Source organism: Botryllus schlosseri, chromosome 5, assembly GCF_051294905.1.
Source record: "Botryllus schlosseri isolate E-star chromosome 5, Bs_hap1, whole genome shotgun sequence".
Lineage (NCBI taxonomy): Eukaryota > Metazoa > Chordata > Ascidiacea > Stolidobranchia > Styelidae > Botryllus > Botryllus schlosseri.
In genome coordinates, this window is record NC_137240.1 from 21,217,526 (window position 1) to 21,242,480 (window position 24,955).

General features: G+C 40.7%; 1 protein-coding gene across 1 annotated transcript; it reads right to left on the reverse strand.

Annotated features, from left to right (window-relative positions):
* Positions 1–401: 401 nt before the first annotated feature.
* Positions 402–23,142, reverse strand: LOC145440001 (uncharacterized). Its single transcript, XM_080317664.1, has 12 exons — positions 22,954–23,142; positions 22,460–22,623; positions 22,330–22,392; positions 17,069–17,237; positions 16,852–16,990; positions 16,531–16,622; positions 7,026–7,191; positions 5,232–5,398; positions 5,107–5,165; positions 819–915; positions 602–760; positions 402–535 (listed from the first exon to the last, which is right to left on the reverse strand). The coding sequence occupies exons 1-12, from the start codon at positions 23,140–23,142 to the stop codon at positions 404–406; spliced, it is 1,596 nt and encodes a 531-aa protein (XP_080173790.1). The 3' UTR covers positions 402–403.
* Between the last annotated feature and the right edge of the window lie 1,813 nt (positions 23,143–24,955).

A 24,955-nucleotide genomic window follows, 5' to 3' on the forward strand; every position in this document is an offset into this window, starting at 1 on the left:
GTGCAGTGAACTCGTCAAGCTGTTCTGACGAACGCCTACAACATGAGTACTTAAAAGGTAAACTGGGGTAATGGGGTATGAGAAATCAATATGCTTATCATCATTACAATTAATGCTGCCTAAGCTTTACCCGCTTACCCGGTATTATATAATCTTTTTAGTCGCATAAAATGTACATATTTGCACTGTCCCCATCGTACATACTGTTTAGAGATGACTTGAATATTCGACTCGACTCGAAGCTTAACACTCGATTCAGAATCGGATAACACTGACACTCGATTTTGCCTAGCCCTACAGTGATCACGTATTTCAAAGAGAAAATCCCTCTGTAAGTAAGGTGCATCGCCGCATCTAGGTCAATACAAATATGTGGTAGATGATTAAACATAGAATAGCCTACTTACTTCGATAACAGCATATATCCCATTAAAATGAACCGGGGACGACCGTTCGCTTGCACCTCAGTACTGTAATGATCAGTATTTGAAGACGAATACCACGTGAATGATGATGGTGGTACAGAATTCCAGTCCTGTGAATGCATTGGAATCCGTGTGACAGTCGTCACTCATTTATACAGCTCAGTATTGCTACATACTGCGTCATTAGAAATATAGTAGAAAACGTTTGCGATGGAAGGATCGTTTGCTCCATAAATGCAGTTGTAATGAAATTGTAAGTGGAAATTTTCGAGGTTTGTGAATCCACTGTTTGCTACCGTAATACCGTCGCCATCGGCACCAGCATTTCCATACACCTGTAGATATAGTAATGGTCAAATGTCGGAACGATTAATACAGCAACCAATGTACTACCTCAAATCTAATCGTGGAGGCCGCTCGTTCCTCGTTACTAATCCACATCATTGCATTGAAAGGATGTGAACTAGCGGCAAGCAGGTGCACTGGTGCGCTGAAAAAAGTGTCCTCGCCCTCAGTGGTTTTAATATTTTCGGGACGACTTCCAAAAGGTAGTGCATACCATTGTCTTCAAATCAAGAAACGTGAAAAAGTAACGGATTCGTTTGCAATGAGTACCCACGTAACAAAAATTTAGCTGTGCCGAATTTTTGATATCTCCTATATCATATTCCTTTATGAAACATATTTCAGCCATTTATTTTGCCTCAAGTGTCGTTCAAAAATGTCATTTTAGGCTTTTTAAACTTCCCGCTCCTTTTTCCCAAGCACCTTTATTGAATTTCCTATCGCCTGTGACATGACATTGATCCATCATTCAATTCATGATCGTTGGTTTTTAGCAGAGGTGGTCAAAGTAGTCAAGAAAGCTACTCAAGTAGAAGTAGAAGTAGCGACGAAAAAATCTACTCAAGTACGAGTAGAAGTACTTCTTCCATGAGCAACCTAAAACTACTTGAAGTAGAAGTAGAATTGACTGACTTCAAAAGTACTCAAGTAAGTAAATAGTTGTGAAAACGATCCTAATTTGTTCACATGGATTGTATAAAGGTGCAAATTGAGCTATGCGAATGGTGACGAGCTTGATTCATATTGATGCATACCAGCAGGTATCCAATTTTCGATAGCATAAGCATTCGTCCACATCACGGAATGAAAATGATAGGATTGATATGGAAATGCGATACTTATCCTGTTTTCTCAGCTTTATTTCCGGAAATGAAATGATAATGAAATTCTGCCATAACGGATAATGCTTCAAACACAAACACAAGCAAACACAAGTATACCTAATATTCACATATTATGGATATTGCTATCCACCGTTACGGGTAACGGCAACAAACACCTAATACCAACAACTATTGAGTTCCAATGATTTGGTGTAGATATTGGCCTACTCATATTTTACTATAGTATATAATCAAAAATCTTTGTCTGGTGTATAATGGGGCCTTCCCCCACAGGAACATTAAAACTGCGTTCAAAGCATCAGACATCTATAATTTGATACTATTTGAATCCAAGCAAAGTTTAGTGATGATATCACCATTTTTCTATGACAACGTTTTCGATGTAACGATGTGTGTCGGTGACCATGACCATGACCACTCATAAGGCGTGTCAGGTGCTCTCTCAATTATACTGCTACATCGAATATCCACCGACTATACATGTGGATATCACGATATGCATCGACGAGCCTAATACTAGTGTAATGTAATGCAATAATGAGCAGTGTAGTTACACACGAGGCTGTGGAGTCGAAGTTTCTGGAAATGCAAATATATATATATATACAAATATAACCAAACACTGCTTACCACATGACGAAATCAAAAATATTTCCAGTACGGAGCTCAGCAACTTGGGTCGAACAAATGTTTAGGAAAGAGTATAATAGGCCTAGTCCAGGGGTGGTCAACCTTTTTGCCATTCACGGCCGCATATCGACAACTCATGTAGCATACGGCCGCATTCCAGGTCATAGTCGTAATGAACGAGCTATAGACGTCAAATCATAATGTTAAAGTGGCTATTTCTATTCCCGGTGAATTCCGGACTAATCTATTTAATGATATAAGCTAGTAGGCACCCCAATCGCGAGTGATAAGTGGTAATGTTAAGGGACTGACAATAGTTGCGCCAAGCGCGAAAATTTTTTCCGGATTCAAGAATGAATAAAGGCATTACTACACTTGCTTTTATACTTCAACATGTATGTTATCAAGACAAAAGAACTAATGTTTATTATAACTCAAAGTATATGATACTGGGAATTGTAAATGAAACATAAATACTAGTTCTAAAAGTGGACCACGTTTTTCATGCCTTTAGTTCAGAAAGTTTCAAAAGTGGTATGCTGAAACAGCTCTAAAATTAACAAAAAATGTCAGAGTCCACTTTTCCAGGTTAGGACGCGCCATGGACATGCTAGATTACGATATGACAAGTAAATGCTAGATTGCGAAACATCAGTTTCAAACGTTATGATGAGCCATATACACTGCGATGAATTATTTCATATGGGCGAAGGGCGACAATGTGGTGTGAACTCGAGGATATCTAGTTCTAGATATCCCTGTGTGAACGGATCACGCCAACCCGCTACCTAAATTATATTCATCGATACTTTCCTGAAATCATACTGGTAACGCCGCATCCACTGCGCGCGAGGCGCGACGAAAATTCTTGACTTTACTCAACTTTATGGAAATTAAATGTTGATACTCCGTGAAAACAGCCCCGAAATTCCTCAGGCTATCTTCCTGATTGGAAGATTGAACTACTTCTACTTGACAAACTGAAAATAGCGAAAAGTAAGTAAGTAGATCACAAAATATTCTGAAGTAGAAGTAGAAGTAGCCAAAATCAGATCTACTTGAGTAAGTACCAGAAGTAGAGGAAAACTACTTGAGTACTTCGAAAAAGTACAAGTACTTCGTTACTGACCACCTCTGGTTTTTAGTAACAATCATCTTCGCAGTCGCAGTTATTCAGTATTGACTACAGCAAGCAATCTAAAATTCCTTTTCGTTTCGTTCTGTTAATGCACTGATTGTGGAACTAGAGAGTATAATCTCATCCTTAATGTCAACATCACAAATGTAATCGGCCTGCAGGCTGTTTTTGCTTTATCAGTTTGAAACAGGTTAAGTATGAAATATTGATAGAAGCGAGGTTTTTTTATACTTATTAGTTTTACTTTGACATGAAAATTGGAGACAAAGATAATGAATGGGCCTTTCATGTATTCTCCGAAATATGCCGATGAAATATAGATAGATAAGGGGAGATCGGCATTTAATGTCATTAGCTATTAAATAATCTGAAGGGAAATTAGAAACCTTATAGATGTCTGTCATTTATGTATGGGTGATATTGCAAGGTTCAAAATAACTAAAAAATGACTTGACCTTGCCAGGAACTCCAGGATCCGCAATGCCGACAGTGTCATAACCATACGTTAGCTTGATATACTCTTCGACCAAAATATATATTTTTAGAAATATAAATACATCTGCACATACAGATAACAAATTTACCTAACACTAGGGTTACCATATTTTGCATGAGCCCGATAACAGAGGAGGTCAGTTGATACTTTTAAAATACTTGGGCCTTGACGTCGGGCTATCGCGCAAGCAATGACAAACAATTAGAATGGCATATAGTTAGCGCGTTTACCGGTTGAATGTAATAAGAAAAAGTTTTATCGAGTCACTGCAGCAAATACATTTTTAGTACACATTTAATCAATAATTTCGATGCTTTCGTGAGCCTTCCGCGGGCCACACAAAACGGTGATGCGGGCATAGCATGCGGCCCGCGGGCCGTAGTTTGCCCACCCCTGTGGATTATAGTTACTAAATCGACCAACTAACTAAGAACAAAAATGGATAGCGATCACGGTTCGATATAACTTCTAAAAAGGGATCGCAAGCTATCGTTGGTGTTCTTGGTCAACGACCGAACTTAGCCAAGGTTGGGCACATTAGTCCCAGAATAAAATTGGCAGTTTACTCTGTTGCTTTCATGTTTATAAGTATACTCCTAAACATTGTACTTGACGTGGGTCATAGGTAATTACTTAATATCTCCCCAGATTTGCACTCTTTCATGCAATCCGGCTCGACTAAATTTATTATTTTCAAGTTCGGTCCGAATTCCCTTATATTAAAAATCGAACATCGCTGCATGCGGACATTACGACATAACGATGAGACGATTATGACTATACCTAATTAAAATAATGATTAATACCACTGTTGTACAGTATAGCTGTACAGTATATATAACTCGACTCTTTCCGAAAAGCTCAAAAATGCATAGTTCCATCATCACTGTCGGAAGGTCGTACACGTTTAGCAACTGAGGTTAACTATACAAGAGTTGCTCATTGTGAACTAAACGAAAGAGAGTTGGGTGACGACTGCGTGTGAGTTGACAGGTGTCTGGACCTCATATAAAGTATGGTATTTTATATCACAACCAACTGCGTTTATCTGGAAACATTCGTCTTACGCGTCAATTGCAATTACCAGATGGACAGTTTTAAATCTCAACATTACGTCCGAGAACGCCGACTTGAAATGTTAGAATCAGTGATATTTCCACCATATGGTGAGAGCCGCTGTCGAGAACCACTGCTACAGGATATGTGGTGACAATTTTATTAACATACCTGTACATTCTGTTATACGTAACGTCTTCATAATACCGATTGTCAATGCGATACCTGAGCTATTGCAAAATAATTGACATTGAAGTCAGTCACAGCAAGATAATCCAGGTTATTTGTCTACCAACCCGGTTTCCATAGTAGTCGAACATATCACTTCCGCCGTCATTAATATAATTATGCGTGTCGCCATAGTAATCGTAGTAGTATCTGTACACGTGGAAATCAGGAATGGCAGAACGAATAGCTGACTGCGATTGATTGAATCCAAGAACCATACTTGTAATGTTGAAATCTAGGTGGATAAGTAAACTGTCATAGAAATGTACAACAGATTCAGCCTGAGCTCTCCGCAGCAGTCTCAGCATCGTTAATCAAAGCAAAGGATTTTTGTTCTGGCCTTTTTTTTTATATAGGCCCGGAAAAGCACTATATTAGGGATGGTGGAAACTCCTGAAAGGTTCAGGTTCGTGAGAACGTGAAACTGTTTGAAAATTCGGTGTGGATGGAAACTTGAATCTATGACGTCACATGACATCTTATTGCTAATTCCAATCTACATTCAGTGAAATGATATACAAGATAACTATAATGACGACTCAATGCCACATTATGCCTCAATGTTGAAGTATATGCTGACTTTTTGAACGTCGTCAAAGATATCAACTGGAGCAATCAAACGCTATATTAATCACATAAAATCAATATCTTCCGTAGCGTTGACAACAATCCCAACGAGGACATGCGAGGGAATATTAGCTTACGTCTTAACGGTCTAGGCCAGACCGGACAATGTATTCGGCGTCTAACTATTACTACAGTGATATTGAGCAGAGTGTAAACGGGTTTCTAGTCTTGCTGCTGATATCACCCCATACACAAGTAATACAGTAGCCTAAATCCAATTGCACGGATTGGGTTTTTATGATACAACAAGTATGTCAATCAAGATGGATCACCTACGCTAGCTGGATATTTACATTAGACAACGATGCATTATTTGTATCAATTTCATTGATTGGTCTAATAGGCATCATTCGCTGACTACCTACATACACTGTACATTTCGTTCTTGATGTTGTGTGATTGCGAGTCAAGCACAAACTAGACAGTCACTAAATATTCACAAACGGAAGCTGATTATTTAGAGCAAACTTTGTAACAAAGCAAGGAAATATTTCAAGATCGGTAAGGTACATGCTAGTTTAGTGTTGAATTTTTATGCAGAATACAGAATGGTCCGAAGGTGACATTCAAAGAAAGTCAACAAAAGATGTTATAATGACGTGACAAAATGTAATATATGAAAAAGGTTCACAGTGCAAAACCTACCAAGGCTCGTTTGTGAACGTGAACCTCTAAATATGTGAGGCTCACACACATATCGCTGACGTGAAACTAGCGTTCACACCATCCCTGGCTTAATAGCAATGCAATGCTGCAAACATTATTTATTTCCCCTACTGCAACAGAGATATTAACGTTGAAGCACTAATGAAGACTTTCGGTTAAAGCTGGTCAGGTGATCACATGATGTAAAGATAGCAGTATTTGAGTAGCGTACAGTCTGATGAGTCAAAACCACTAAGTATAGATATTGCGGTTGTTTTGTGTTCTTGATGACTCAAAAGTCGTGCGCGTGCCTCAATTCGTTGAGTGACGCTGTTATCTTAGTTGGGATACTACCAGTGAATTGTCAGCGGTGGTTAAATGACAAGATATATGTTCGTTCTGTTGGCTTATGATATACCAGTTGGGAAGACTATTTTAATCATGTCCTTTGTACGTCGTTTTCCGAGATGGCAATACATGTCCTATTCATATTTGAGAGTTGGTTTGTCTGTCTTCAATTAAAATCATCCAAGATACCATATGCGAAATTGTCAATTTGAGTTCTTACCTACAGTCAACATCAATAGTACCTGTACTCATTGGTATGAGTGGAAAATAATTTCTGAACAGCGATTTAAATGTTCCTCCATAGTTCCTGAGAAAGCCAGAGCTAGTATAATATTTCATGGTAGCGTTGGAGGAGAGTTGACTGATATTGACGTCGTTCGGAACGTGCCATATCATAACATCTGAAGCCTGCAATACAATCAAACATGTGTTAACAGCTTATGAATACATAATTAGGTTGCGTTCATAAGCAATACGTTGCGCACAGTCTACAACTGATAACAAATGACACTAAACTAGTGGTTTCAAACCTTTTTTTTCCTGCAGCGCCCTTTTTCGAAAATTGCCTAAGTCTGACGCTACCCCCCTCCTATGTTTTAAGGACGGTAGTACAATCAAGGGGTAAGAGTTCGAAGTCTGGTCGGTCTTTTCGGGTTGGGACTTCACTATTGGAAATAGCTTGAATCGCGTCTACGAGTTAACGCTATACTAATTGAATGTGCTGGGAGATAGCGTAGTGGTGACGGTAAGCGCCTACCGCCTAGGTCAGCGGTTCTCAAACGTTTTTAGACACGCCCCCTTTATGCTGGTGAAAAATTTCGCACCCCCACTTATCGTCATATCACAAAATACAACCATAATGCCACCAATCCTAATGGTTCGTTTGATGGCATGGAGTGTCGTGACTGTTGATCAGAGAATTATCAAATATGAAATTCGGATTATACACAGAGAAATAACTATGAACTGGAGGTAAATCGTGTGAAGCGCTAAAAAATTTTCAGTCGACCGCAGCTTCGTGCCCCCTTTATACGCTTTCACTGGGCTTTCTGGGCTCCTCTTCCTCCGCGTCGCTGTTCTTACGGCGACAAAAAAGACCCGGTGATAGAACGCACTCACCAAGAATGGGAAGAGCCGCGGAATTGAGACTAACGTCGAATAAGGAACTATGACACCGGGCAATAGGCCGAGTTGGATCGCAATTGCAACCGCAACTGATTGTTCGGCGTCCGCCTAATATATATCTGTTCATTACATCACACTTTATCTTATCGCATTGTACATGGTGTGTGTCTTGTTCAGATGAAAATATAATCCGAGGATTATTTATATTATTGATATCCGGGATCAAATCAGGCTGGTTATAACAACCATCGGGTACGGACTCAAACCATCTGGTCCGAGTCCGGTGTACACATCTCGAATTCACCTCTGCCACTGGCAATACGTGGGCGTTATTTGAATTGCGTCTTGTTTTATTGCCTTCTGTGACCAGTAAATCAACTGAGATACCAGTAGTGATAGGGATCTTTGCTCACATCAAGTTTAGTACTGCACCCAGTTATTACCTTTAACTAAAATGCATTCAAAACAAAGTAACCCATATTATATAACGTTCATGTAATGTTGCGGGTCATAACACTAAACAGTATCATCCTCTATGATACGACGAATTAATATTCTGAAAATTTAATTTTGTAGCTCTCAAATACAAATATATTTAGTTAAACATTTTGACCAAAAGCTTCAAAGCTTCTTTGATGTACAAAGGGCTCTCACTCGAGTGTTACAGTGCCTCTTCCTTCGATTTCGACACGCTGGCGCTGCGGGGTGAAATACCTAGAGTTCGAAACATTAAGTGGTAAATAACCCTAGCTAGCGTGACGGGAGTATTTTAACGAGGAATTGGCGATCTAAAAGTACGCACAATTAATATTACATGAATTATTATAAACAACTGCATTCATGGAACCATGTTTCCTCACAGGGACAGCATATATTTTGCGCCCAGCGCGACGAAATCTTTCTGGATTTGACAGAATTTGTCGAATGATTATTTGTAATGGAATCTCAGGGATAAATAGAATAGTTGTTCTACTACTATATAACCATATGTCCCTACTGCACTCTATGCCCTACTGCGACGGCATTTTTCTTCATCGTCCCCCATACCGCCCCCTAGAGCCTAGTACTCCCCATATCGCCCCTGAGCGTTCCCACCCCTTCCAAATCCCAATCGCCCCTTGGTGGCGCTGGCGACAAGATTAAGAAACACTGCACTCTAGAGTCTCTAGACCATCGCATTTTACAAGACACGAAGTCAATCAATGCTAAATCAGGGGCTGACTCATTGATCTGGTTTACAGGATAACGGTAGTCGTTCACTAGTAAATTATTCGTTCTAAGGCATATTAAATAGCCTACATTGCAAATTTCGTATTCTCGTTTTGGGTAGAGCCTGGTGTCTCGAGGTATAGGATCTAGCCTAAGACTTCCCTAGGCATTCAACACTCCAGCGTTGAGCGGGGTGAAATATTTGGTGGTACTGAATCCGCCAACATAATAACTTCGTTGTTTCTCATGATCTTCGACGTAAATACAACGACGATGGAGCAGACGAAAACAAACAGACTTCCTCCATCTTCGTGTTCTTTAATTGGCATCGCGACATGGCTATTTGCAAGCATGTGTGTTAAAGGCAGGGGCCTCAAACTCAAATCTGCTTGAGGGCCAATTTCCTAGTTTCTGACGGCGCCACGAGCTGCAGCACCAATAACAGCGGTATTCAATGTATTTCCAAGTAGGTCTTATTTGACGGGACCTTGCAGACGGGCATTCCACACACACCGTGAAAATTTTATTTATCATTGTGAATTCATGTATGCCACGATAAAAACTAATGATTTTAAATATTTGAATAAAATTGTTGTTGTACTTATCATAGTTTTTCAAAATAATTAGTTATACACACCATGCAAGAATACAAATGCTTCATGACATCGTAAAAGCTAGAGCGTTATAATTTTGTAGCTAAAGCGGACATTTGACGTGCCACAATTACAGGTAAAACATTTTAGAATTTGATGACGTCGGATGTAACTAACTATGCATCAAGGGAACAGCAGAATGCCAATGGTTGCCATACAGACCTGCTTAGATAGCTACAAACGGTACGCAAGGCATGCTGCGACCTCTTGATTACTATGCCCCAAAGCAGTTTGACAGTTTGTAGCATCCGTGCTTACCCCCAATTCAGGCTTTCTGAGTCACAAATCCTTTTTGATTGTAACGTTAGCCCGAACTCACCTCTAGTTATATTTATTTCATCACCCATTCAGTCAAAGTTCGAGTAATTCTGCATAACGTCACACTCAAGTCCAAATCAAAGTTTACAGTCGCGAATCATCAATGGGTCATGTTTTACCACCAAAAACAGTAAATGCGACGTAACTGCTGCTCTTCCACCGCGTGGCAATTTTTGAAAGTGATGTAATAGTGAAGTTTAATGAGCAGTTTTAGGTTTTGGAGAAGTTTTAGAGTTAATCTTAAGTTCTCAAATCTAAAAAATTAAATTTTGCGTTAAATATTGTCGAATTAGCTCAAAATCCAAAATGCCGACGCGGGCCGCACAAAATGATCTCGAGAGCCGGGTGTTTGAGACCCATGTGTTAAGGTGTCGTAAAATGTGTGAAACCAACAAATGCATTCATCACGTGAATTAAGTTGAGTGTTGTGCATTTCGAGCGTACAGGCTGTTGTAACATCATTTTAATATAGCCCCATCATGTAATTTCCGAAATTTTGAATTCATTGTGCTTACGACTGATGATAAGTTTTCAACGGGTGCCGCCTGTATCCATGTCAAACAAGATTTCTTCGTATAGGCAGAAGTAGATACGATAATATTCGATTTGAGACATTGAAAGAGCATCTCAACTATATTTTACCTCGGGAAAATTAATATGATCACGTAAATGCAATATATACCAGCGCTATATAAAATTTAAACACTCGAGCATTACTCATTGTCAAAGCAACAACGCAAGATGTGTGATGTACTTTCCAATCGAATTATAATGACATGCGTACACTGTACCCCTCTCAATGTCAGGCATGAATATGAACAAACAAACAAACTCAAAACTCCACTCCAGGGTTCACAACTTATGGGTCGCGACCCCAATGTTTGCTAATTCATTGTGGTCGCGGGGACGAATATTAAATACCAATGACCAGTGCTTTTCAACCATTTTTAAAACCATCCGCACCTTTTCGCAAAAGGAAATCATGCGCACAAATCTAATGCTTGACAAATAAGCTCCAAGACTACCAAGGACAGTGAGCACATTAGCGATACATATGGTATGATGCGCTACTACAACTCTTGTTGTGTTTTCCTTCTTCAATTTCCGTTTTTCTGTCTCGCCAGTAAATAAAAATAGCAAAGTAAGTCAGGATACCGTGTGTTCGGCTCTTAAGTTAAATCAAACTTGAAACTTCACAGCAGTTTAAAAACGTTAAAGCGGTGGTTCTAAAACTTTTAGACCGCGACCAAAATCTGAGTTTTAATGGCCTCTTCCGGCCCAAGCTTCAGTCATCAAAAAGAATTTCTTTTTTATCAGAATAAAAGTATTCTACGATTTTACAGACATGTATGAGGTGGATAACGTGAACACAGCAATTGTACACCACACAGCTCCACGATACATGTCTGACGCACACACGCGATATCCAATTGGAGTGAATGATATTTATCTGCGTGTCGCATTTGTACTACTGTTTACTCAGATTGCAAAGACGTGACTATTCGGTGCCGACTGCCGACCATTCCGACGACGGAGCATGTCAATATCGAAAGTTCTGGCCAACTAACGACGGTCATTTTTGACCAAATTTTTATCGCCGCTGATCATTATAGATGTGGAGGTGCATTTAAAGAAACTACATTTTAACGCTTTTCTTTTAGTCTTGCTGCTTTGCAAACATTTCGATTATACGCCTCTTACCATTCAAATTATTGATTATAGCCACTAGCTGTCTCTTGCAATATAAATTTCGGCTAACCACTCCAAACCAGTCTTAAGAAGCATCAAGGGTTTCATTAACCACCGCAATAAAGGATCGCTCTGCTGTCGGTGTGACCAGGGCTTTGGAGCCGGAGCCCCGGAGCCGTGCATTTTTACCGGAGCCGGAGCCGGAGCTCTACATAAAATTCAGCCGGAGAGATAAATCAGCAGATGTGGTTGTTGCATATATAATAGCCTATTATGAAATAGGTCGGAGCCGGAGCTACTCCTCAAATAACGGGCTCCAGCTCCGGCTCCGGGTGAATTTTTTGTAGAGCTCCAGCTCCGGCTCCAGCTCCGGTGAAAATGCACGGCTCCGGGGCTCTGGCTCCGGGCTCCAGCTCTAAAGCCCTTGTTATAACACTTCGTCAGCCCCCCTAAAAACGATTATCTAGGGCACCTATAGCGTGATAAACCAAATTCATGAGGGCTCCGAACCCACTAACCCCGTCGCGTGATTTCGATGGTCATCAAAGTTTATGTGGCCTGGTCGCCCTAGGAGCCAAAATTTTCTATAATGCAAGAATGACATAGGTTGTAATTACATATATGTCACTATAAACGTTTATCCTCTCAGCCCACGTAATCAGATTTACCAGTAGCGCTGAGTGAGCTGTTGTATTGGAAAATGAAGGCCACCTAATTAATAATTGAACATATTCGGGCGTGCCCGTTGGCACAATTAAATCGTTACATGTTATTTTGTTACCTCTTGTCCGCTATAGTCAAAAGATATTGAAACGCATAAGCGTATTAAACTAAAGTAAGCACACGATTCAAAATTGGTATTTTGCCACTGGTAAACAATTTTATCTAATGGATATTATTTGTCCTGTTGGGTGCAGATTGCGACGACATTATCATTCGGCACGAGCGATTTCAGCACCTATGGACAATTAGACATATATACATCGAAGTTTACGCTCGACATAAGGGCAATCCTCTTCAGCTAAGGTTTTCTCGCTGACGATCTTTTTGACACACTTCTCGGAGTCCCATATTCACCGTAACTTCATATGTTTTCGCGCATCGTGGCGTGGTAATGGCCGACGCCGAAATGCCTATTTCTATTTTCTATAATTATGCGTACTCTTCCGTGGGAGAGTCGTCAAAACATAATGTTTAATTTATGTTCATTCACCGAAATAATTTAGGGCACCCTTCGAGCTAACCGATTGGGGGTTTGGGTTGCAGCAGTTTCGGTCTTGGTAAGAGGTCAAACTTCAGTAGGTCATTTTGGGACTTTGGTATTGGAAATATTTCGCGCTTTAATTGCGCTCGAAGACCATTCGACTATAATAAACCATATAATAATTGTGTGTGATATATTCAGGGGCAAATGAAGGTTGTTATAACAACAATCCGGTACGGTCTCAGAGCCTGTGGTTCGAACCCTCCCAAATTCACTCCGGCGATTGACCATGCGGGGAAATTATTGGTATTGGATTTTGTCTTAGTGCATTGTGTAACTATAAGTAAGTCAACTGAGAATGGGATGCATATATATCTGGTCACCTTGAATTTAGTACTGTACCCAATTATTAACATGAATATATTCCAAACAAAGCAACTCATATTATATTACGTTCATACATGAGGTTGTGAACCACACCACGATAATAGTATCATCCTTTTTGATACGACGAAGAAATATTCTGACGATTTGATTTTGTATAGCTCTCAAATCCAAGTATGTTTGGTTATTCATTTCGTGAACAAAGCTTCAAAACTTATTTTATGTACAAGGGGCTCTCAATCTCAATAAAAAGTGATATACAGTCCCTCCTTTTTCGATTTTCATACGCTGTGCGCTGCGGGATATAATACCTAATTCGATAATTTTGTTGCAAATAATCCTAGCGAGCGTGACGGCAGTGTTTTAAATGACGGGAAATTGGCGATCTAAACGTACGCGCAATTCGTTTTATATGAATTATTATAAGCCACTACATTTATGAGAACATATGTAGCAAACATCGTCGCGTAGCGCGCGGTCAAAAATTCCGGGATTTGACATGTTTTGTAGAATGATAATTCGTTCTGAATACTCATTAAGGATATGTCCTACTACCACATCGTCTACGGTGAAGCCATTTTTCTTCAGCGCCCCCCATATCGCCCCGGACCGTTTCCGCCCCCTTCAAACTCACCAGCGCCCCTTGGGAGGCGCATGAGGCAAGGTTAAGAACCACTGGTGTACACACTACACAGCAATGGCACGGAGTAAATTGCGTTCTGGTGCATCGATGATGTTATCGACAATTGACAAGTATTTATTATGTCGTCAAAAGGCACCTATGTCTTTGTTGCTGCATCCGATGTTACTGACGGCTGACAGACTCTAGATTACTATAGATAACCAACCTACGGGTAAATTAGTCATATATATACAGACCAGGGGTGGCCAACGATTTCGTCTAACCGGCCACATGAAATTGACGAGCGAGTGCGCTGCTCACTAGCTGCGCCAGGCGCGTAAAATTTTCAAAGGTAATATTATCATTACTTGGGTCTATTGCGGGTCGACTGTATATCGCCCACTGGGCTCAGTTTGCTAGGACAGTACTAGGCCTATTCGACATCTGGACATATCGATATCGAAGAATTCCGCTAATATACGACAATCATTTTGTGCCTGCATTTCATCGTCGACGATCTTTCTTCTAGTGCAAACGCGAAAATACTTTCTCCCGTGATTGCGAATAATTTATAGTTAGACTCAACCGGCTAAATCAGGCGTTTTTTCATTTTTAGGTGGGGGTAAGGCTACAACGAAAGAAATCGTGTGAAAATTATAAACACGCGAAGCGTGAAGAAGCGTAATGTACGACGATTTACTAAAAATATGACTGCTGGACCCTGGATCTGCCAATGCGTCGGAACTGATATTTTAATCATCAACATCCAGAGTGTCGCGGCCAGACTAATCATATTTTGGTTGGCCTTGCAAGTTCACAATCTGAGCAATTCAATTCCGATAATATAACAGGATTCGATAACATAATGGGAAATTAGCTCGCGGGCCACCCAAAACCATCTCGTGGGCCACATATGGCCCGCAGGCCGCGGGTTACCCACCCCTGATATAGACAGACACCTTCGATAGTTTTCAAGGCCGGAGTCGGAGCAGTGGTTATAATGCCGCTCCGGTGCTGGAGCCGGAGCTAATGTATGACAGAAAAAAAGCTCCGGAGTCGGAGCTGGAGCAATGCAAATTTACAGCTGCTCCAAAGCCCTGGTTGTAACCAAATTAAACCCTCCTGATCTGCTGTGAGGATGTAGTATGAAGTGACATTACTAGTACATCGTGTTGGTTCAACCCTGTAGTAAAAACCGTGATACCAGACGGCCACTAATGGATGCTTGTTGTATATAGTAGCATATCCAATCAATTTCCAATGCCTTTCCTGCTGTCATGATATAAGATGCTTCCACTTTATAACTGTATTAGGAAGATTACACTAAATATATCGAGCGATGAAGGACTGCAAAGATAATTATTCGAGTAACTGACGCATATGCGGTCCTTTGGTAATTTGTACCAAATATGCAAACATTTGTTTGCGTGAACATTCCGTCCGATAAATGATTATGGCACAAGATGTGGTGCGGAAATACTTACTCGAACATTGCTATAACAATAGGGCAGAATAAAAAATTTACAAATCTTATGTGATATCAATCACAAAACCAATGGTTTCCAGCGTTCCCGTTTGATGAACGAATTCTTTAATTTTAAATATGTCTCTATTACTCAATATCATGATCTATAGTTTTGTGTATATCATTGCGAGAATGTACTCCGCATGTGTGATGGCTTCATTTTAATACGGTATACAATTTTGTAATTCGTAGATCCATAGTAAATATGGTCGGTATTCTTCTATCAGTCGGGCATTCTCATTTTGCTTGTTGTACCTTGGTCGTAATGTGTAAAAGTGTTGAACCAACTCACCGACAGGACTTATATATTCATAGTATGTTGCACATAAACTGCGAATGTTGGATTTGTGCAAACCATATTACCAGTCGAATGTATAGGACAGGCTACAATGTGTAACATCAGGGTTGCGGCATATTTTCATACAAGAGGATCTGGTATATTTTAATATAGATGGGATTGTTGACTTGCTTTTCTAGGAACAGAAATTAGAAATACGAACGTAATTTGAAATTTGGGACAATAATATATGGCAAAACATTCCATTCGGAACTTTTCAATATTAATTTATTTGGAAAGTCTACATCACAATTGCAGGCTGAATTATAAATATCAATAATGTACTTCTGTGAAAATAGCTGAAAACATGAAACGCGAAGGTCATTTTGCGAATTTTGAAGCGGCACTGGGCTATAACTATAATGTGGTCTCGAATTAAAGTTCAATGTGTTAAAATAATATTTTCAGCAGTCATCTTCCTCAGAAAGCCACCATATTCGGACTGTGGCTAACAGATTTTTACAAGTGGTCTCAGTCCACTTTAGCTATCTCTGTGACGTAAAGGTCATACGCCATCACGCGCCATTGCTCCTAAAGCTTTTTTGAAATTAATGACACCCATTTTTGCAACCAATAAACCTTAGCTCAATCACATTTGAGGTCGCAACCCATCGGTCGGGAAGCACTGCTATATGCAATATCTGCTATACTGTATGAGGATATATTGAATCGAAAATTTACCTGAAGACTGAAGTATGCGGGATTTTTATAATCATCACTCGTGGCGCTTTCAACTTCTCCAAACGTGTTCGAATTTTCCCAATTTCCGGAGCCTATATCAATAATATTACTATTGGATTGCGCGTGAATTAAGACAAAACGAGCCGGACAAAACATTCATGCATTCAGTAGCCAAAACCTGTTTTGGATTGCATACATTAGTCCTGAAATCGGTAAGTTAAATTGCATGCGCAATTTTCGCAGTCGATCGCATTTGCTTCAGCCGACGTCTCAGTAATGACGAACATCAATTTGCCAATATACGTGTCAAGTGAATTTTACTTGTTCTTGATGAGTTCTCATAGTTTCCGTTTTCGCTCGACCATTTATCGCCACGCGTGCACCGACCTTGTATGTCGTTTTCATGTATGCTAGCAACGAGAGTCCAACCGCCACCAGCTGATTCCAAATCACAATAAACCTTGCGTGTCACGTGTTAGAAAGAAATCGATTGTTAGTTGGTTAGTAAAACTTCACTGATCCCTAAATGTATATTCACCTTGAACGGCGGCGTGCTCTGGACGGGTTGTATTCTGTAAATACCTGATCTGGTTTCGCCCCCTTGACGAATTTCGAGACACGATTTAGGTCCCACTCGTGGAAGGATTTTCTGTGCAAAGTGAACAAGGTTTGTGCAAACAGGAGAACCGTACAGATGGAACAGGCGGCGAGGCAATTACAAACATCTGTGATAGGTCCGCACCTTTATCAGATTAGAGTTAATAATTAATTTCTATACCCAAGACGCTTTCTTGTGAGCTATATTCGGGATTGCCATCGACATCCACTAAATATTAATCACAGTCCGAATCTCGCAGTTACTTGACCGCGAAAGTTGAACGTTTTATACTTCTAAAAGCCTACGACGTATCAGGGCTATCGTCGTAGCTTGTACAGTAGGACTGTTTAAACAAAAGAATATTTTCTCCCCATCTTGCTTGGTCGGCGATTAAATCATCAGGTTGCCTAAAAAAACGACGCACACAAAATTTTAATCCAGTACACCCAGTAACTGCGAATCTTTTACAGTTTTAAAATTTAGAATTTATTATAAAATATTGAAATTTATTTTCAACTTTACCTGGCTACCCCATGAAATTGGTACGTTGTCGAAAAATAAAGTAACGAAAGATTGACTCAATTCGAACCGGTAGAAGCGAAGCTATTGCAGTTGCAAATTTTGGATATGAAAAAGAATCGGTAGATAATCCCGGAATTATCAACAAAAAACCCCAATAACCTAGCTTCTACCGGTGGCAATTGCGTCAAATTTCCTTTGCATCGTTTATGTGAAAAACTTATCAAATTCATTGGGTAGCCAGTAAAATATGATCCTTTTAAAATTTTCAAAATAAATTCAAAATTTTAAAACTGTAAAAGCTTCGCGAGTACCGGTTGGAATGGATTCAAATTTCGTGTGAATCGTTTCTAGGGAGCCTAACGATTTAATCGCCCAGTACGCAGGATTTGAACCAAAAATATATGAACAGCCCGTCTGTGCAGTATCCATACATTGTTAGTTCTTAAAAAAAGTCGGAGTGGCGAGAAAGTGAGAGGTGAGCCTGTAAAACAGCACTATATGCCCACATCGAGCTATATCAGTACGCTTTCCTTGCAGGCGTTCATCACCTATCCGCGTTTCTATAAATGTTGACTTTCGACATGACATAGTAAAATTTGGTCTGCAAAACACTTGCTTAATTTGCTCAACTACCAACCCTTTTACTAGTTCAAGAGAAGGTCGTTGGCCTTTTTTCTGTAGGGTAACAATTGGTGGCGTGCAATGTGATTACTAAACGGAACTTGACGCAGGCCATAGTTAGCAATAAGCAATCGTCTCAGTGAAATTGACTCTGATTCACATTAACATAGACATTATGGTAACAATGATTTATGTTTTCTCTGAATATTAATCAATAGCATACTGCGCTTAGTACATTGACTTGTGTTTTAGCATACACACTGCCGTAAGAAGATTCCAATATATGCGATTTGCTGCATTGGTAAATACAACTATACATATAGTACTATAACCATCCATTTACTACAATTTTCTACGCATTAAATAACAGAATGATACCGACAAGCTGAACTCAATAACCACTAACCAATAAAGGTTGTAGCTGTAGCGTGAGAGCGTAGTGGTATAATCCACAGCTGTAACACCAATGAGAGAGAGAGAGATATGGTATTCTTTTTCGCCTGCACCATCGAGATGCTTTGACGACGGAGTTGCGATACGGCCCCATGAGGTCATATAGTCTGCGCCTCCGTTTTTTTTCTCCTCCATGCTATCCGTGATTGCTGAGTGCCTAGCAGGATAGCTGCGGATACCAATTTTCGAGTCTTTGGTATGACCCGGCCGGGGATCGAACCCACGACCCACCGCTCGGGAAGCCGGACGCATAACCATTACACTATCTCGCTCGGTGGGTGGCGGCTTCGAGTCCGACCGAGGTCGACTCTAGAATTCCTACCTAAGTGTTGAAGGCTTATCTAGCCTCCTCCTGGCAATCTCATCCACGTAACCGATGCCTTATAAAAAGCCTCGAAGTGGGCCGTGCTACAAGTAGGCAGCTATACGGAATAAAAATGAAGAAAATTGGCCTAGTGTAAATGACCATAGTAGTCGACAAACACCATGAATACCAAAAACAAGAACAACAAAAGGTCGTAGCTCGTGTCCGATGTAGCTATACGCACTTCCATATTTTGCGGGTTTTTAGATACAAAACAACATTTTTAAGCTCGTGTCAGTGTAAAATGGGTTAATGGGAAGTTCTATACGTTCCTGTGGCAAATTTATTGGTATTTCAGATGTATGAAAACAACCAGATAAAAAATCGAAGACAAAGCGAAGTTAAGGCCACTATTTGAAATATGTCACCGCAATCGTACCGTAACATTATTTCATCGCACTATTTAAGGCACTTGTCATTGTGTTATAGAGAAGTGCTTCATAGAAGTGCTTCTCAAACTATACGCCCCTGGGAGATCATTTTATCACTGGCTATTTTACCAGACCCGGATGCGGTCAACAGAAGTCTTGACAATAAATGCACCAATGAAAATATCAATTGTCACAACTAGTCCGCTAAGCTGTCATTGAAGTGAGAATCCCGATACTGGACCGCATGGACCACAATATCTACGGAGCCGACAGTTTCTTATTCCATATATTTGCATGATATCAGGCATGAGTAAGAGGCAAGGAATTATGTGTTATTTTATAATTCTATTGACGTAGAAAAGTAACTCAGAGATTCCATCGCCAGCAATGTTCCCTTTAATTTTTCACGAGTCTGCGCCAGGGCTGTAATGACTCGAGTCAGAATACCATGACTCGGACTCCACCCTCTGATCGCTGACTTGGACTCGGACTTGACTCGGTGGTGAATTGAAAATGACTCGAGTCTAAACTATAAAAGTAAGATGGACTTGTGACTCGAAGCCTTCACTGTAAAAATTATTGTTGTAAAGTACCCTGTAATCAGCTTGTAATGGCGGACTGCAAGCTTGTGGAGGTTGTAAACGCCAAATGCAGGCACATAACAAGCTGTCGTGCTTGTAAATTGACATGCTTCAGAAATGATGTCCAATAATGTACAACGAAGTTTGAACGTATACTCCAGACATACCTCATACATGATGGCAGACTGGCAACGCAGGTCGAACACCCCCGGATATGACCAAGACATGACCCAGACATGACGTTTGAGTTGAAACGAAGTCCAAACTCACCCGGCATGATGTTCGATCTGCAACCCTGTCCGAACATACTCCAAACATTTATTAAACATGATGTCCTGTGTCAACACAGTCCGAACACACCCCAGACTTTTGCCATACATGATGTTCGTGTCTCAAACGAAGACCGCAGCACTCACGCCACACATATCCCAGACATGATTTTCCGGTGACAACGCAGTTCGAACACACATTCGATATGCCCAGACACGAAGTCGGAGTTGAAATGCAGTCTGAACCTGCTCCATACATGCCTCTGACATGATGTCCGAGTGTCAACGCAGTTCAAACTCACCCCAGACATGCCCAGACATGTCCCAGACATGATGTCTGAGTGTTAAAGCAGTCCTAAAACACCCCAGATATTATGTTCGATTGGCAACGAAGTCGGAAGCTACTCCAGACATGCCTCAGACATGATGTCAGAGTGTCAACGCAGTTCAAACTGACCCCAGACATTCCCCAGACATGATGTCTGAGTGTCAAAGCAGTCCCAAAACACCCCTGATATTATGTTCGATTGGCAACGAAGTCGGAACCAACTCCAGACATGCCTCAGACATGATGTCAGAGCGTCAACGCAGTCCGAACGCACCCCCGACATGACCCAGACATGATCTTTGAGTGTCGACAGAGAATAACGAACACGTCCCAGACATGCCTCAGACATGATTTCCGAGTGACAACACAGTTATAGCACACCACAGACATGCCCCAAACACGATGTCCTAGTGTCAGCGCATTGCAAACTCACCCCAGACATGCCCCATACATGATGTCTGAGTGTCGAGGCAATCCGTAAACACCCCTGACATGATGTCCGATTGACTACGAAGTCCGAGCCTATACTCCAGATATGCTGCAGACATGCTGTCGGAGTGTCTAAGCAGTCCAAACACACCCCACCCAGCAAACGCGAGATATATTCAGGACATGTTCGGATATCTTTTTGTTATCCTAATTATCTCAAAATTGTGTTTATGCATATCTTGTGCGGAAACGTATCTTGAGTACATCTTTTTCTTATCCAGCAACTTTCGTCAAAATGCCGAAAATATATTTGTGAGGAATCAAATTCGATTATTGTTTCATTTTATGGTATAATTTATCTACTATCAATTTTATTGATGTCTTACTCTTATGGGGTGATATGTCACCGTAATTGCCACTATCGAATCATAGCAATTTACATCGTTGCTATGATCGAATGTTTTTCTTTTTGTCACACGCCGCTTTCGCGTGATTTTGCAGATATTTTGATTCTTGGCCATCCCAAATTTTGGAATCCGAATCCATTACGGCTCCAGGCGGCAATTTGAAAGTCTTATGAATTTCCAATTCTGGGTAATCCGAAAAACTGCTGCCAAAATAATGCTATACTATTTGAACGTTCAATAGAGATATCCTGCTACAATCCGACTGTCAAAGCAAATTCAGAATCCGGATCCACTCCGGTTACGCTGAAAACCATCTAGCCGTCTAGCCGTCGGAGCCGAGTGACTCAATGGCTTGAGGCACTTTCTCCCACGCGAACACCTGTTTCGGCGCGCAGGTTTCAAATCGTCAGACAAAAGACAGAAACGCTCTGATAATGGCGGCTTGCAGTGCAGATACCGCTGTCGTTTTGGTTTTAGTTGCGTTCAGGGAAATCGCAGTTAATTGAGGCTAATCCAAGCATATTTCTATAGAAGAATACCGAAAACTGCACTGTGCAAGGTAATTTATATATAGGCTATGCTTCTTATATAATCATATAGTTAAGGACTTGACTTGAGGTAATACGATATAACTTCATAGAACTAGTCTAGTCTTTCTGGTAATATGGTGTCCATATCATAACTGGGCGGCTATACCGGAATATAATTCTTTGATTCATATCAAACCAACTAATAAACTATAGAACTTGTGCGGCTAATCATGAGCACATTTCCTGGATATCAACTTACTTATATTATACGCCGGTTATACGCCGCCCACTCATCAGACCAGATTTCTGTCCCCGGAGCAATATACCTCAGGATAAGAGGGAGCAGGGTGGAGGCGTTACGGCGGTCAACAAACCGCATGAAACATTGCCTGCAAGCAAGTAGATGATTAAAGTTTGTACGACCTCATTTGTTATATTCATATTCTATGTACAAACCCAGTTGTTAGGTCCACACCACCGAAGATCCATTGCTGTTTTACTGGTCTCGCCTGGGCGTTTGCCCCGCGACCTCGTTTGGCTATCACGGATTCGTCTATGGCCACAATGTGGCCCGGACCACCAATTACTCCGCTTCCACGGAGTAGTTCTGCCGAACAAACCTGGAGGAAAAAAACATCCATGTAATGTCGGCAAAAACTTACGATAAATGTTTAAATAATTAAGTTAATAATACCTCTCTAAAAATGCGCACCAGTCGACGGCGGTGCTTTTGCTTATACCAATCTCATCCCTGATTGCTTTTTGGGAGTAGTCCTTGGCCCAAAAGTACAACAGGTACAGGAGCTTGGTGGCGGTGAGCGAACTCCCTTCAAAAAAGGACCCCAATCGGATATTAGACCATCGCCGGCATGCCCGCACCTGCAAAGGACAAAACATGCTCCAAAATTATTTTCTAATAATGTTGGTATTAGGAGTATATTATTTCATACCGGACAACGCCAAGCTACTTTATCCAAGCACTTCCTCTTTTTTTCCACCATAGCCACATTACAATGAGAGCACAACCGATTGCTGGAAAGCAATCCGTGCTCCCTGAAAAAAGCAATCGCTGCAGCGTCGCTCAACAGAGCACCCATCTCCACGAGATGAGGTAAAGTAACTCCAACCAAATTAGCCATCGCATCGATAATAATCGCAATGATTACATATCGTCAGCAGCGATCTTATATGCAGAAAAACTTTTATCACCTCTGTGACGTACTCGCCATCTCTATCAATGGTCTGGGTCTGGTCACGATTATGCCGTCACCTTGACAATCCATAGAAGACTGCGATCTGACCAAATATGGAGTTCCAGTTATCCGCCGAGAGTCGCTTGAAGTTTTAATTTGAACCGTGCTGAACCCATATAGGTCAACAGTGTGACTTGACTCGAGTCACCTTCCAAAATCGATTGACTTGACTTGAATCGAGTCAAAATGTGCAATGACTCGTGACTCGAAGGTAGTGACTTGATCCCAATACCGGTATAAGTACATTTGCAATGAAATTCAACCTCGGCTATATACGGAAAAAGAATTGAAGGATTCTACGCCATGATATCACGAATTCAGCCACAGGGGTCAATAGCTCGGGCTGGGTTTTCTCCACTGAAATTTTCCGAAATAACGGGACGTTGCCATGAATTTTGCAATAGCCCTCGCGCGGAATGTTGCTCTGCATTTGTTTTAGTATGTAACAGCGATAATTCATAGACTGATAATTGTGTCTATAATTTAAGAACTAGAGCACTACAAGATAAGCACAAAATATGCAACTTCTCACGAATTTAGCCATATTGCTTTTTGATACGTTACAGAAATCCACCACAGTTTATTCGTATATTAAGTTTTATACCAAAGGGGTCAATTGAATTAGTATTATACTGCCAAGAGATGTTAAATTGAAGTCCGTTTAAAAGTCTCCGTAGCTTCCACATATAACTTGTCCGGATGAACGAGGTGTTGACTACTTTTTGACAGTTTCTGATATCACGTGCACCATTTTGGCGAACGCCTACTGTGGATCATGAACTCAGTATATTGCGACACCATGCCATTCCATACCATACTATGCCATGCTTTGGACACACAAGTATACTCGCAATTGAAATGCCCTTATAAGGAGTTGTGCTATTCCATCGAGAGAAGCAAGAGGATAGAGTTGAACCGAGCTGAACTTGTAGGTCAGCAGTGGTCGACCGTTTGTACTTCCGACATAGTGATGATTTTGATCGCAGTTCAAATGTCCTTATATGGAGTTGTGCTAATCCGCCGAGAGTCGCTTGAAGAAAAAATTGAACCGAGCTGAACTTTTAGGTCAAAAGTGGTCCAATCGCAGGTCACCAGTAATATTCCTGGCTAAATTATAGCGTATAGTTCAGGGGTAAATTCGGACGTAGTTTATACTCTGGGTACAGAACTAGACCATTATAATGTCCGAAGGCTAAATCATATCGTAGTATACTCTGGGTACAGAAGTAGACCAGTATAATGTCCGAAGGCTAAATCATATCGTAGTATACTCTGGGTACAGAAGTAGACCAGTCATGTTCGCGGGCTATATAAGAATGTAGTTTGTACTCTGGGTACAGAAGTAGACCAGTATTGTTCGCCGGCTATATAAGAATGTAGTTTGTACTCTGGGTACAGAAGTAGACCAGTATAATGTCCGCTGGCTAAATTAGAACGTGGTTTATACACTGGGTACAGAAGTAGACCGGAGATGTATTACAGCGTAATATTGTACCATGGGCATAGAAGTAGACCATCATTGTTCGACGCTATTATAGCGTCATATTGTACTCTGGGTATAGAAGTAGACAAGTATAATGTCCAAAGGCTAAATCATAACGCAGTATACTCTGGGTACAGAAATAGACCAGTAATGTCCGTTGGCTAAATTAGAATGTAGTTTATACTCTGGGTACAGAAGTAGACCAGCGATGTTCGC